The sequence below is a fragment of the Festucalex cinctus genome, chromosome 21 (assembly GCF_051991245.1).
Source record: "Festucalex cinctus isolate MCC-2025b chromosome 21, RoL_Fcin_1.0, whole genome shotgun sequence".
In the NCBI taxonomy this organism is placed as follows: Eukaryota; Metazoa; Chordata; class Actinopteri; order Syngnathiformes; family Syngnathidae; genus Festucalex; species Festucalex cinctus.
Window position 1 is genome coordinate 17349523 of NC_135431.1, and position 14262 is coordinate 17363784.

The 14262-nt window shown below is 39.0% G+C and overlaps 1 protein-coding gene across 8 annotated transcripts in view; it reads right to left on the reverse strand.

The window, feature by feature from the left end:
- adgrg6 (adhesion G protein-coupled receptor G6) overlaps positions 1 to 14262 on the reverse strand; it is a 36778-nt gene that overhangs the window by 17412 nt on the left and 5104 nt on the right. For 3 of the 8 annotated variants that reach the window (XM_077509807.1, XM_077509806.1, XM_077509810.1), the window contains exons 3-9: positions 7750 to 8097; positions 7521 to 7663; positions 4355 to 4634; positions 4038 to 4211; positions 1033 to 1098; positions 786 to 848; positions 381 to 455 (exon numbers count right to left, since the gene is read on the reverse strand). In XM_077509807.1, the coding sequence (XP_077365933.1) occupies positions 381 to 455; positions 786 to 848; positions 1033 to 1098; positions 4038 to 4211; positions 4355 to 4634; positions 7521 to 7663; positions 7750 to 8097 (1149 nt within the window). The remainder of the gene's footprint in view (positions 1 to 380; positions 456 to 785; positions 849 to 1032; positions 1099 to 4037; positions 4212 to 4354; positions 4635 to 7520; positions 7664 to 7749; positions 8098 to 14262) is intronic. The other 5 variants (XM_077509809.1, XM_077509811.1, XM_077509813.1 and 2 more) reach the window with 3 other exon arrangements.

The following is a 14262-nucleotide window of genomic DNA, read 5'->3' on the forward strand; positions in this document are numbered from 1 at the left end:
TGCGCGCGTGTGTGTGTGTGCGTCTGTAGCTGTCAGTCACAGCACAACAAACACAAGTTGATTGACACCAGTCAAACATCAGTCACTTTTTCCTCTTTTAAAAAATTTATGAAAAACTAAAAATAAACCTGTAGTGTTGTGGATCCATCCATTGTGCCAAAGATTCGCTTAAAAGGATTTTTTCCCCCCTCTTGCCAGCTTCATCCAGAAGCAATCACAGTATTGATTACACTCATTGAAAAAGAAAAAAAACTGATCGGTGCTAATGGAGAACCCACAAACACAGACACACACACACAGACTTTGACTGTCCGAGCTTGCCACTAGCGTAAAAGAAACCTTGACCTCGTTTTCGTTTATGCTGGCCAATGAAGGCTTACCCGAGGACCACCTGCTGGTTGTGGTGAAACTGGCGATACTGGTGGGGGTTAGAGGCATGCGGGTGGGCGGAGAGGCTGGGAAGGACAATGAACAAGAGCAACAGTCCAAGTGGATGGAGAAGCACATGACATTCGACATTCCATTCCTACGTTCGCAAATTGCACAGACGTCTTGGTGTTGTTGTGAATCAGTGTAGAAAAGTAACTTCCCCAATCTTGCTCACATGAGTCCAGAATCAAAATTCCATTTACACTCGAGAGGGGAAAGAAAAGTTGGCAGGAGAGAGCAAAACAAAAGGATTATCAACATATGCTGGGGAAGGCACCACCGAGGAAGAGGAGGAAAGTGGATGAAGGTTGATGATGTGGAAGTAGCGAGTGTGTGCGTGCATGTGCGTTACCTACCGTGTGTGCGTGTTGCATTAGTAGCATGGATGGTGTTAGTGGAGTCAGCAGGAGAGGAAGCGGCTGCGGGAATGTCGCAAGGAGAGACAAGACAAGTGGGATGACCAACATGAGTGAATGTTCATCGCACGCACGCATGTACGCACAACATCCTGTGCGGGTGACAACGGTGAAAGCAAACGCACATCCCAGCGTGGATATGTTGTCACATTGCTCGCGTGCGTTTATTTTACTTTTTTTTTTTTACCTGGACATCCCAGATGTGAGGAATCACATTTGCCGTGGAGGGAGCCGTTGCTGGGCAGGGACACACCTAAATGGCAAAAGAATACAAATGTAGCGCTTCCTTGCTGACGCGGACAACGATGGCTGCCAACAGTCAGCTTGTTTACAAAATCCCAAATGTTCGCCATTTGGTCGCTAAATTTAGTCAACTCTTCAAGCTCATTGCACCCCACCAAAAGCAACGAGCAATTTCAAATCACTGCTAAGAAGGATTTTTCCACCAAGAGGAAGCACTTATAGTATTTTTACATTGATTTGATTTGATTGAACATATAAAGCAAACAGCAGAAAAAACAGAAATCAAAAAGAAAAGAAAAGAAAACTTCAATAAAATCATCAATCAATCATAGTTTACATGTTTAAAAGGGAGTAGGAAGAAGTTAAAAACTTATCTAGTCCTACCCCTTTTACTTTGTATATTTAAACTTATTTCATTATTTATACAATACTAATTTACGATATAAAAAAATAAATAAATGTATAAACCTGGTTATATATACAAGTGCACTTAGACATTGTTTGCATATGGAGAAAAAAAAACCATTTATTTATATTGTTTCAATTGAAGTTGATGCAAGTTAAGTTATTGATGGAAAATATGGAAAATACCGTTTTAAATAGAGGTGGGAACCTCTAGGTACCTCACAATGCAATACGATATGTAATACAAGGCTCACGATAACGATTATCTCAAAATATGACAAGGCGATTATCGATATATTGGTCAGGTAATAAATCCACGATAATCTCCAATAATTTATATATATATATATATATATAATATACAAATATTAGCATTTATAAATACAAAATATATTAATAATAAAACTAAACTCATTAGTCTTCTTCGCCTGAAGACTTGCGTCCATTTCCCACCACTCTGATCAGGTGCTCCCCCTAGTGGCCCGCCAAGTAATTTCTCAATAAGTAATGAACAATGGAGTTGTTATAGTGGCTAAATAATACTACAAATATCGCGATACTTATGTAGGCATATCAATAATCTATCGGGAGACAAAGTATCATGATTTATAACAATATCGATATATCGTCACACTCCTAGTTTCAAATCCTAGAAGTGACTTGTCTGTCATTTTATTTTTCTATTGGTGAAGAGGGAAAAAATAAAAATAAAATTTTGGTGAAAAATACTCAAGTATTGAAAATTGGACATAGGCAAATAAAACCACACGTTTTGTTTTAGGCGTAAAATGTCAAAAAAAAATAAATCTTTCTTTTGTCTTTTTAAGACAGTTCACATACAGACATGCGTAGTGTGTTGGTGTGCGCGCACACGTTCGCACACAACCGGCATGTCGTCTGTTGAGAATTCAAGGGAGCAGCTGGACTCCATTAGCTTAGCGGCCCAGTGGAATGTGCTAGTCATTTTCCTCACTGCTTCCATTTTGAGGCGGAAGTGGCCGCAAGGCAACAACAAACAAGGCAACACATGATGAACAAATAAGGAAACAAACATGGAAGCCAACAAGGGTAAAAACTAAGAAGCAAAGAAGGAAACAAATAAAGACACAAATAAGTACAACAAAGTAAGGAACGAATGAACAAACAATAAAACAAAGAATGAAGCAAACAAGGAAAAAATAAGGAAGAAAAAGCAAGAAACGCCAACAAGAGAGGAATGTGCTTGTTATTTTCCATGCTGCTTTTTACTTGGATGTACAAGTGACTTCCTAGCCAGAGCATGACAAACAAGAAATGAGAGAAACTAGAGTAGTGAGAGACCATACAAGAGAGACTCTTTAGAAACTAAAGGGAAATGAGAGAGACCATAGAGGAGACAATAGAGCAAACTTCGCTATTAAAAAAATCCATTTTAGGCCAAATAAATAACCAAAAAGGTGTCTGGACCCATAAAATATTTGAAGATTATGACAAAGGAAAAACTTTGTGTTAGTCTAATGTACTGAGCTTGCAACACAACACAATATGCAGCATATTCTTCTTTTTTTTTTTTTTTTTTTTTTTTTTTTTGTAATTTTCATAGTTCGTTTTTCATACATTTTCAAACTTTTCTGTTAAATTCCTGACATTTTTGCCTATTTTACAATTATGGTAATTTTCTGTGTCATCTTCTTTTTTTTTATTTTATGACTATATTTACTGCCTTTTCTGACATTTTTGGCAATTTTGTGGACATTTTATGGTACATTTTAGCATTTCTTCTTTTGTCATGATACTTTTTTGTGCTTTTTTTTTTAAATATAGATTTCCTGACTTTTTTGTGGAAATTTTGTGGACATTTTATGGTAATGCTCAGGATTTCTTTTGTTTTTGGACATTTTAGGTGACCGTTTGAACATTTCCTTTTCTGCCTTTTTTTTATTCAATTTCATTTTTTGACAATTTCATGGACATTTTATGGTAAATCTCTGCGTTCCGCCTTCCTTTATTATTTTTTTAAAATAAATTTTTAGGTATATTTTTTAATCTTTTCATCTTTTGCTGACAACTTAACAAATTTGGATTTTGATATTTTGTAGAATATTCATTGTAAAAAAAAAATCAAAATTATGAATTAGTTTGAAGAATATTTTATCTAACAATATAAAATAAATATGTAATAAATATATAATTTTCTACTAACTTTTTTTTAAGAGATCCACTGGGACCCACAGGAGAGGGAATAAAGAGCTACATGTGGCTCCAGAACTGCAGGTTGCAGAACCCTGCTATAGAGAAAGAAACTAGCAGGAAATTTTAGAGACCTTAAAAGATAGACTTTGAGAAACAAGAGAGATCATAAAGGAGAGGCTATAGAGAAATGAGGGAAGGAAGAGAGACCACAGAGGAGCGACGACAGAGAAACTACAGGAAAATGAGAGACTTGATAGAAGCAAATCTAGAGAGAAACACGAGAGTCAAGAGGCAATTCACAGAGAACCAAGCGAGAGAGACGAGAGAAACTGGAAATGAGCCGAACGAGAGCGAGACTCGAGAGCGACTCACTGCAGCTAAGGGTGGCGTCCGTCTGGGCCAGGGTGGGAGGTACGTCCCAGAAGCTGTTGTCCCAGTCGATGACGTTTCCCGCCATGTGGCAGGTAAGCGCGTTGAGCTGCTGCACCGTCATGGCGTAGTCCCAAACACGAACGTTGTACACGCTCCCCGAAAAGCTGTGAGGCCCTGATCGCAACAACAAATGTTAGCGAAAAAAAAAAAAAGGAAAACGGAATATGGTGAAACGTTTATCGCAAGTTGCTCATCTCTCAAATTTTTAGAATTTTAGTCCAACCGCCACCACGTTTGAGGGGAAAAAATGGCCTCACCTCCCAAGCGAAAGGTGCCACCGCCCATCACCGAGCGTCCGCTGGAGTCCGAGCAGGTCTTGGCCCAGTGGTTCCCTTTGAAGTAGACTCCTACGCGGCCGCTGGACGACGCCCACAGTACGCACAAGTCGCTCATGGAGGACGTCCAGTCGGCCGCCGTCACGATGGAGTCCAGCGAGCACGTCACGCCCTCCACCACAATTTTGACGTGGCCTCCGTCCGCACCCAGCGCCAGCGCCGTGCCGCCGTCCGCGTCGGCGTACGTGAAGATCCACTCCGCCTGCGTGGCACACCGTCAGAATGTTAACGTCGGCATAGTGATGGAATGGGAAGTGTCAGCAGAAGAATATGAGTCACAGAAGAAACCTATCATACCCGTGTTCACCCAGAAGCTAAGCTTCGTTCCTCAATCAAATCTTGTACCGACAGAAAACGTTTCAAGACGTGCGAGTGTCCAAAAGAAGACGCTCAGGACGTTTAACGGCTCTAATATATGTGCCAAGTCTGGAGTAGTGTTAATTTCGTCAACGCACATTTTTCACCAGACTAAAACTAGACTAGACTAAAACCTTCATTAATAAACAATAACTACGACTAAATCAGTACGCATTTTCATCGACTAATTAATATGAGACGAAAATGTACTGCACTTAATAAAAACTGGACTAATATCTATGGATATTTTAGTTCATGAACAAAAACCAGATGAAAATTATGTGATTTTGTAAAAAACAAAACAAAACAAACAAACAAACAAACAAAGAAATCAAACAAAAAAACAAAACGGCTATCACGTTCCAACAATAATGTTAATCCAACCGCTAACTAATGTTTGCTAACTTGCTAGCTCGAAGCATGGAAGCCACTTGTAGCCACTTGTTGATATACTATAATTGTGTCAAGTTGTTTTACATAAAAATGATTCGAGAAAATTGTATGTGAAATAGTTTTGGATTCGAAATGTTCAACATATCTGCTGACAAAAAAATATATACAGGGGTAAAATGATTGTCCTGACTAAAACTAGACTAAAATGTTGACAGGCTTTGTTGACTAAAATTAGACGAATAAAATAAAGACCAAAAGGATAGTTTTATAGTCGACTAAAAATAGACTTAAATAAAAACAGGATGGGATGGACTAACTATGATGAAAACGAACAAGCATGATTGAAACTGGACAAAAACAGACAAAATTAAAAAATGCTGGAAAAAAATTAACACTAGTCTGGAGTGGCGCTGTAGCGCTGCCGCAGGGCGTTAATGGAAAGCGTAGAAGAAGAATCCGCGATGACGACGAACCAGTGCCATATTAATTTCTCGGCATACGATCCTGTACATTTATAGTATCAAAATTAGAGAACATTTGAGACAGTAATTCGTAGAAACAACAGGGGTCTACTGAGCGATAAAAGAAAAGGGGGTCTTCAAAGTAGTTTAAACAGTAGTCTGCTTGCGAGATAGGAGGAGTAAGATGGCTGCCCTGTCGCTTCAGCGGCGTGTACGGGCTATCGACTATCCAGTAATATATACAGATCAGTGAGACGAACACGGGAGAGGTGACAATGCCGGGTGATTCAAGTCCAACAACATCACGCAAAACATTTTGTTGTAAAAACATAAACAAGCTAAGGAGGTTGCGTAAAACGACGACGACAACACGGCTATCCGCCACTGTTGGTAACACGAGAATTACATCATCACTGGAGCAGGGTTATTATAGTTTGGGAATTTTCATTTTAGTTAGTCTTTATTTTGTTTTTTCAAATTTAGTTAGTTCTAATTAGCTTTGAGGGTGGTTCTGTTATTTTTTAAAATTAGTTTTAGTTATTTAATACTTAGTTTTAGTTAAAAAAAAACAACAACAAAAAAAAAACGTGTATTAAAACACAATGGGAGTGATCATTTGAAGGTGCTTTTTTGGCTGCTGCTAGACGACGTCACTTCTGTGTGACACACTTTCAAATCAAAATAAATCTACTTAAAATCTCATTTAAAATCATCCCCAAAGGCTCATGCATTCAATTAATTGCCAAAGCATACAACGAAGAACATTTTTGCTATAGTTATAGTTAGTTTTAGTTACCGTATTTTCTGCACTATAAGGCACAACTAAAAGCCTTTAACTTTTTCAAAAACCGACAGTGCGCCTTATAATCAGGTGCGCCTTATACGTGGCTCAATGTTGGTTAAGTACGGCTTACCATAGTCTGGGGTGTCACCGAAGTAACAGCAGTTAGAACGGTAGTAACACACCTAAACAAGGCTGGGAAATATTGTAGATATGGATAGTAACGTTTGAACAATATTGAGTTATTGTTTTTCGTTAATACGGAACCATATTGTGACTGCACTACCGGTAACTTGTTTTGGGAGTAAACAAAGTTGTCAGAATGCCGGTTTGTATTCAATTACCGCTCATAAATATTGACTGACTCATCTGTTTTGTTCAGATTCCCTTTAGCACAGCTCCCTCCAGGTTGTAAGCGTGGCAAACTGCGGTCCTCAAGGGCCAGAGTCCTGCAGGTTTTATGGATTTCCCTACTCGAAGTGCAGCTGATTCCAATTAACAGGCTCGTTATCAGGCTTCTGCAGAGCTTGCTGATGAGCTGATCATGAATCAGCTGTGTTGAAGAAGGGAAATATCCAAAACCTGCAGGACTGCAGCCCTCGAGGACCGGATCTCGCCACCCTTGATCTATTGTATGCTTAATGCAACCCCAGCCACTGCAGTAGCTTCTACTCTATGCGCCTTATATTATGGAAAAACGTTTTCATATAGGCCATTCATTGAAGGTGCGCCTTATAATGCGGTGTGCCTTATAGTGCGGAAAATACAGTAGTTTTATAAACATAAAATGTAGTTTTAGTTAGTTTTTGTTTTTCGTTAACGAAATTGTTTTCTGAATTTTAGTTTTAGTTTTTTCATTAGTTTTAGTGAACTAAAATAACCTTGCACTGGAGGAGTATTCCCCGTATGGTGTCCACATTGGAACGTCCGGTGCACGTTTCGAAATCTTTCCACTCTGGAGCCCGGTTCCAAAGGTTTTTGGTTTCAAGCTCCGAAACGGCGCCACCGTGTGGACGAACTGACTAAACGGTAAGAAACTTGTGCGGATACATTGAAACGGGCTTTCTACACCCGGTGATGTCGCAGTGGCACTGACCTGCTGCGGTGGCCCACTTCGCTCCATCTCCAAGCACAGGGTCAAGTGATGCAGTGTTGGCATGGCAACAGAAGAGGACACTCGGGCCGCCGGCACATTGCCGCTGGCGACGCTCACCTTTTGATTTCTCAATGCCACAGCGACTACCAGGGTTAGAAGGGAGACAAAACAAGGGAGTCGTAGTAACCAACCCGCCGTGGTGACCTCCTGACCTTCCTCGGTGACCTACCGTGTCTGAAGCTGATCCGGAAGCCTCTTTTCTGAATGCTGAAGTCCGAAGTGAAGGCCAGGTCCATGGCGTTGCCGCTGGAGTTGAGCACCAGACCGGCTGCCGTCAGACCGCAGAACTTGACCTCGCCGTTGCCCGTGGCGACGGTGAGGCGGTCGTAGATGCACCCCGCCGCCTCCTCCAGTTCAAAGTCGTCGAACGAGATCTGCACGATGAAGCCCGGCGGCGCTCGCAGGCTCCACCGGCAAGTCTGGGAGTTGCCGTACACGGCCGGGTAACACGGAGACGTCAGCCAGCCTTCGGACTCGGTCAACACGGATCCGCACTTGGACCACTCGCACCCGATAACTGTCGTGCAGGGGGGAGGAGGGACAGGCATGTGTTTGACGACAAAAAAAAAAAAAGACTTTCAGATTATGACTCTTCAAGATTTATGGGAGAGGAGACGAGACAGCAAGTCGCATCCCAAAAACCACAGACATGGCAGAGGACTACAAGTCAAAGAGTAGACCACGAGTAGATAGGGATGTAACAATATCCAAACGTCACGATATGACATTATTGCGATATGAAAGCTCACGATACGATAATTATCGCGATATTGTGGGGAGGTTGGAGATATTTAAAAAAGGTCACGATACTGTAAAAAAAAAAAAAAAAAAAGAGCGCATACTTAAAAAAAGCACAATATTGTGCTTTTGTACATAACACCAATGTTATATTATTATTATTATTATTATTAAGTTGTTATTGCACGCACACATTGAGTTCCTCCACATATTGACTTTATCCCTTCATCTGACAAATAGTGGAGATCAGTGGTATCAAACATAAGGCCCACGGGTCGGATCAGGCCCGCAAAGGGGTTTAATCTGGCCCGCGAGACGACTCTGTAAAGTAAAAAAATGAAATAATAAAAAAAAAAATTGTAATGTCGGACCAATTAATCAGCCAGCCACAATCATATATATATAAAGTTGTAATTTCCAAAGCAGACTCAGATGAGTCATATAACTTGTACACCGAATCGCCCTGGAAGTCATTATTTTACACACCTTAAAGTTATGGTTTGTTTAATTTTTTTTTTTTAAATCATAGACCAACATAAACGTGTTAAATACGACACAAATTCAATGGGCTCTTTGCACAAATCCACTGCTTCCTGAACTCAACACCATTCCTTCATTTCCTGTCTTTCATGAGTGGACAAGCTGATTAATCCAGGTGTGCCTGATCTCAGTAACTACAACGACAATGGCCAGACACACCTGGATTAATCAGTTTGTCCACTCATGAAAGACAGGAAACAAAGTTGTGGTATTCAATTCAGGAAGTAGTCGAGCTGTGCAAAGAGCCCATTATTGGTAACACAAGAAACCTAAAAGCAAAAAGGACTGAAATGTACTCTAGTACAAAACTAAAAATGATTTCCTTTCTATTAAAAAAAATAATAAAATATTGGTTACACAAATACATATGACAAGGATTAACATCCTTGTGACTTCATTAACTGTGCCACACAATGCATTCTGGGAACTATATTTATGCAAAACAGGTAGATTTAACACGTCCAGAACCCATACAGGCAAAGTGTTGCCGCGTTTCATTGGCATTTGTGTTATTTTTTTTAAACAATAGATTATAGTTGAGCGCCGTAATTTAGGGCTGGCCCAAAAATCTGCGTATAATTGACGGCAATTGTTTTTAAATTTATATACCATTATTTTACCGATCCAGCCCACTTAGTAATATATTTTCCTCCATGCGGCCCCTGAGCTAATATGAGTTTGACACCCCTGGTGTAGATTTTCAGCATAGAAGGCCAAAACATCCCGAATGAAAATTGAATTGCACTAAAAAAAACTAGCCACCAGAGGGTGCTAGAACTGCACGAATGGAAATCAACCTGACCTTTTGAACAGATGTGTTACATTTAAATATGGTGAACATGACGACAACTTTATTGTGGCAGTTTTAATATCACAATATCGTGCTTATCGTTACATCCCTACGAGTAGACCAGACTACATAAGAAGACTAGAAAATTAAAAGACAATACATTAACACATTCAACCCCCTTTATTTCTGGCTGTTTGACTGAATTTTGACTGATTTTGCAAGGCCCACAGAATATTGTGTTCTATTGCTATAAAAACATGGAGTCTACCAAAAAAAAGATTAGAGTCTCTTCTTTCGTCAGGAAAAAAAAAAAAGTATATTTGAATCTGTTACCATTTTGCAGCAATTAGAATTAGAATTAAGTTTCACTGACATTCACATTCCTGGTGAAAAAACTGACAAAAGAAGCTTGTTGTAACATGGCCCTGGCTGATCTCTTGTACTCTGCTGCCACCTGCCGGCCTTTTTTTGTAATGCTACCATTGCTTTAAGCCACCTCTTCATGTCAGAAGTTGCTTTAAAGCTTTCTGTATGCTTTTGCATAAAAAAAATATAAAAAAAACATACAAAAAAAACAACAAATACACTTTTGGGAGTTAATGACAAAGTATTTAAAAAAAACATTTACATGTTTTGGGTTTGAAGTTAAACAGGAAGTCAACCTTAAACATTTCTTGACAATAAGTTAAAGTTAAAGTTATGCTGCAAAATCCAGCCGTTTTTATCCATCTCAGGTGGCGGCCATTTTGCCACTTGCTGTCGACTGAAGATGACATCTCGTTTGGAATCAAGCAACAACCAATCACAGCTCACCTGTTTTCTGAAGCTGAGCTGTGACTGGTTACTACCTGGGACCTGAGCAACCAGCAAGTGGCAAAATGGCCGCCCTCTGATATTGATAAAAACGAAGCGATTTTCCACTTAATGCAATATTAACCAGAATAGCGTATTTATATTTAGTGGGGCTGCATTGAACATATTATTGTCATGATTTTTGTTTTTTTTTGGGGGGGTTGACTTCCCCTTTAACTCATTTGCTCCCAATAACGTGTAAATAAGTTTTTTTTTAATGTTTTAAGTGTCCCAAAGACGTATTTATACGTTGTTTTTTTAATGCTTTTATGCAGCCTCTCAACAGCAAAGAATGGTTGCAGAAATGGTCGTTATTACACAAACGGCCAGCAGGTGGCAGCAGAGCAAAGGAGATCAACCAGGGCCATGTTGAAAAAAAGCTAAATTACTTACAATTTTGAATCGATTTGTGAAAACTGAAAAAGCTCTTTTCTAATGCTAATTGCTGCAAAACGGAAACAGAAAGAAACATACTTTTTTTCCTGATGAAAGAAGAGACTTTAATCAGGTTCCATGCTTTTATAGCAATAGAACACAATATTCAGTGGGCCTTACAAAATCAGTCAAAATCCAGTAAAACAGCCGGGAGCGAACGGGATTGTTTCTGTGAAAATGTTTGGGAGTGAGAGAGTTAAATTGAGAAAACTAGAGCACTAGAGAACAAGAAAACGAGACTAAAAGGAGACGAGGGAACAAGCAGACAAGAAAACTGGAAGGCAGTCATCAATTAGCCCTCAGTCAATGCATGTTAAAACACACGCACTCACATTCACGATTCTTGCGCACGCACACGAAGTGGGCATGCAGACACACGCACACACACAAACATGCAAATACGTGCGATAACGTTCGAACGTGTGATAGGAAAATACATCAGGTGTTTTATTTTCATGCGTGTGCGTGCTCGTGAAGACGATGATGAATAATTAGCCGTGTATGTGACTTGTATTCAATCTAATGAACACAACAACAATCAAACATGAACCAAATTGCAACAAGAAGCGTCTTCTTCGTCTAAATGCTAATGTGCTTTAGTGTGTGTGTGTGTGTGGCAGTTAAGCTGCTGCTTAGGATTGATCCTGTTATTAACAACATGTCTGCATCCTGCAGCAGAAACGCTCTTAATTACTTTCCTGCTAGCGAACGTCCTTGGTGGTGATGTTGCTATAGGACCCCCTGAGGGGCGTGGTGGTTATTTCGGAAATTCGCTGGTCCAACTCCTCTTTGACTTTATATTTAATACACCCAAATTCGTGTATAATTTCCAATACAGAAAGCAATCCTTAATATGCAGAAATTACACATGGCCTGCCGTTCAATTTTAGGCGGCCCGTGGCATATGCTAAAAATGACAATTACTACGAATAATTCAGTTTTATACAGTGTAACGCTTCTCTAAATCTTCAAATATGCAAATTAACTATTTGCAATTAAACAAGTCACAACATTTCTCTTCCTAACGCTGCGGTAAATAAAGATGATTAATTTTTACAAGCAAAAATGGTTTCCTCCACTTTCTGCTTCATGTTAACTCATTCACTGCCAGTCATTATAGAAAATTTTTACATTTCCAATACTCACGTGATATTACATTCAATAATTATATATAAACCGAATCTACCAAATAACAGAATAGACTCCCTACTTTTTGTCCCGTCCCGTTCTTTTATAATTGACAGCAGAAAAATGTAGGTTTGCCAAAATACAGCCATTTCTCCCATGGACTCTGAAACTGTGTTTATTTCCTATAAAATGGGGCAATGATGTCATCTACCGGTGGTTGGGCATCAGTAAAGTTGTTTCCAAGTTTGATATTTACAGTGGAGCATGCTCAGATTCGCCCCCATTTAGCACCGCTCTAAAAAATACAATTGACAAGTATACTTGTCAAAGGCAGTGAATGAGTTTTAAGTTCCAAATTGTGAATGATTCTCAAGTCGCTGCTTTAAAAAATGGTCGGCTTGAGAGCTGTCAAGAATAAATCGATTAATCAACAAGTAATCGATTATCAAATTAATCAACAACTATTAACTCATTCACTCGCAGCCATTTTCACTGAAGCAAACTCCTTCGCTTCCGGCTGTTTTACTGAATTTTGACTACTTTTGCAAGGCCCACAGAATATTGTGTTCTATTGCTATAAAAACATGAAACCTACCAAAAGAAAGATTAAAGTCTCTTCTTTCAGGAGGAAAAAAAAAAGTATTTTGGAATCCGTTTCCGTTTTGCAGCAATTAAAATATAAAATAAAATATAGCCAAGTTTCATCATTATTCACAAATTGTTTAAAACACTGGAGAAAAGAACTTGCTGCAACATGGCCCTGATTGATCTCTTATACTCTGCTGCCACCTGCTGGCGGTTTTTTGTAATAACTACCATTGCTTTAAGCCACTTTTTCAGGGCATAGGCTGCAGCAATACCTTCTTATATATATATATATATTCGAGTCCAGGCTCCGGGCTTCCTGGGTGGAGTTTGCATGTTCTCCACGTGCCTGCGTGGGTCTTCTCCGGGTACTCCGGTCTCCTCCCACACTCCAAAAATATGCGTGGCAGGTTAATTGGGTGCTCCGAATTGTCCCTAGGTGTGCGTGTGAGTGTGGATGGTTGTTCATCTCTGTGTGCCCTGCGATTGGCTGGCAACCAGTCCAGGGTGTCCCCCGCCTACTGCCCAGAGCCAGCTGAGATAGGCGCCAGAAACCCCCCCCACATATATATTATATTATATATAATATATATATATTAAAATAAAACGTTTTCCCATGTTTTTGGGAGCAAATGAGTTAATAATACAGTAATCGTTTAGAGCTTTTCTTTTTAATTTAAAATAGTTCAAATCCTCTGATTTCAGCATATTAACAGGAATTGTTTGCTGTCGTCCTTCATGAAAGAAGACTATTGTCTGTGTTTAATCAAAATAAGACATTTGCAAACATCTCTTTTTTACTTTGAAAAACAATGATCGTACCGGTACAAGAGTACAACAATCAACAATAATATAATAATATTATAATACGATAGTATAATAGACAATATTAGTATAAACAAACAAATCGCAATTTGAATACAAAGTATGAAATAAATACCAATCACTGCTTAATAAACAGTAATGGGGGGGGGGGGGGGGGTATTTTTGTAATACACTTTAATGCAATATTAAAATAAATCTGATTAGTCGATTCATCGATTGAATATTCGATTCTAAAAATATTTGATAGTGACTGCACTAGTCGGCTTTCGACAGACAGCTCTTGTTTTGGTTCGGAAAGTAGAGCTGGGATTGGCTGCTGTTCAGGGTTATTATTATAGTTTGGGAATTTTTTTATTTCATTTTGAGTATTGTACAATTAGTTTTCAGGGTGGTTCTGTTAGTTTTTATTGGTTTTAGTTAATAAATGCTTCGTTTTAGTTAGCTTCAGTATTAGTTTTAGTTTTTTTTAATGTGTATTACTTGTGCGCAATATTTAAAAAACAGCTTGGGAGCGACGTCATCTGAGGGTGCTTTTCTATTGGTTGCTGCTAGATGACGTCACTTCTGTGTGACACACTTTCAAACGTCCTTTCTTTGCTTTATATCAAAATAAAATCACATTTAAAATCATTTCCAAAGGCTCATGCATTAAATTAACTACCAAGGACATTCTTGCTATAATTATAGTCAGTTTTAGTTAGTTTTGTAAGCATAAAATGTAGTTTCAGTTCGTTTTTGTTTTTTTAAAAGGCATTTTCGTTTTTATTTTATTTCGTTAACGAAATTGTG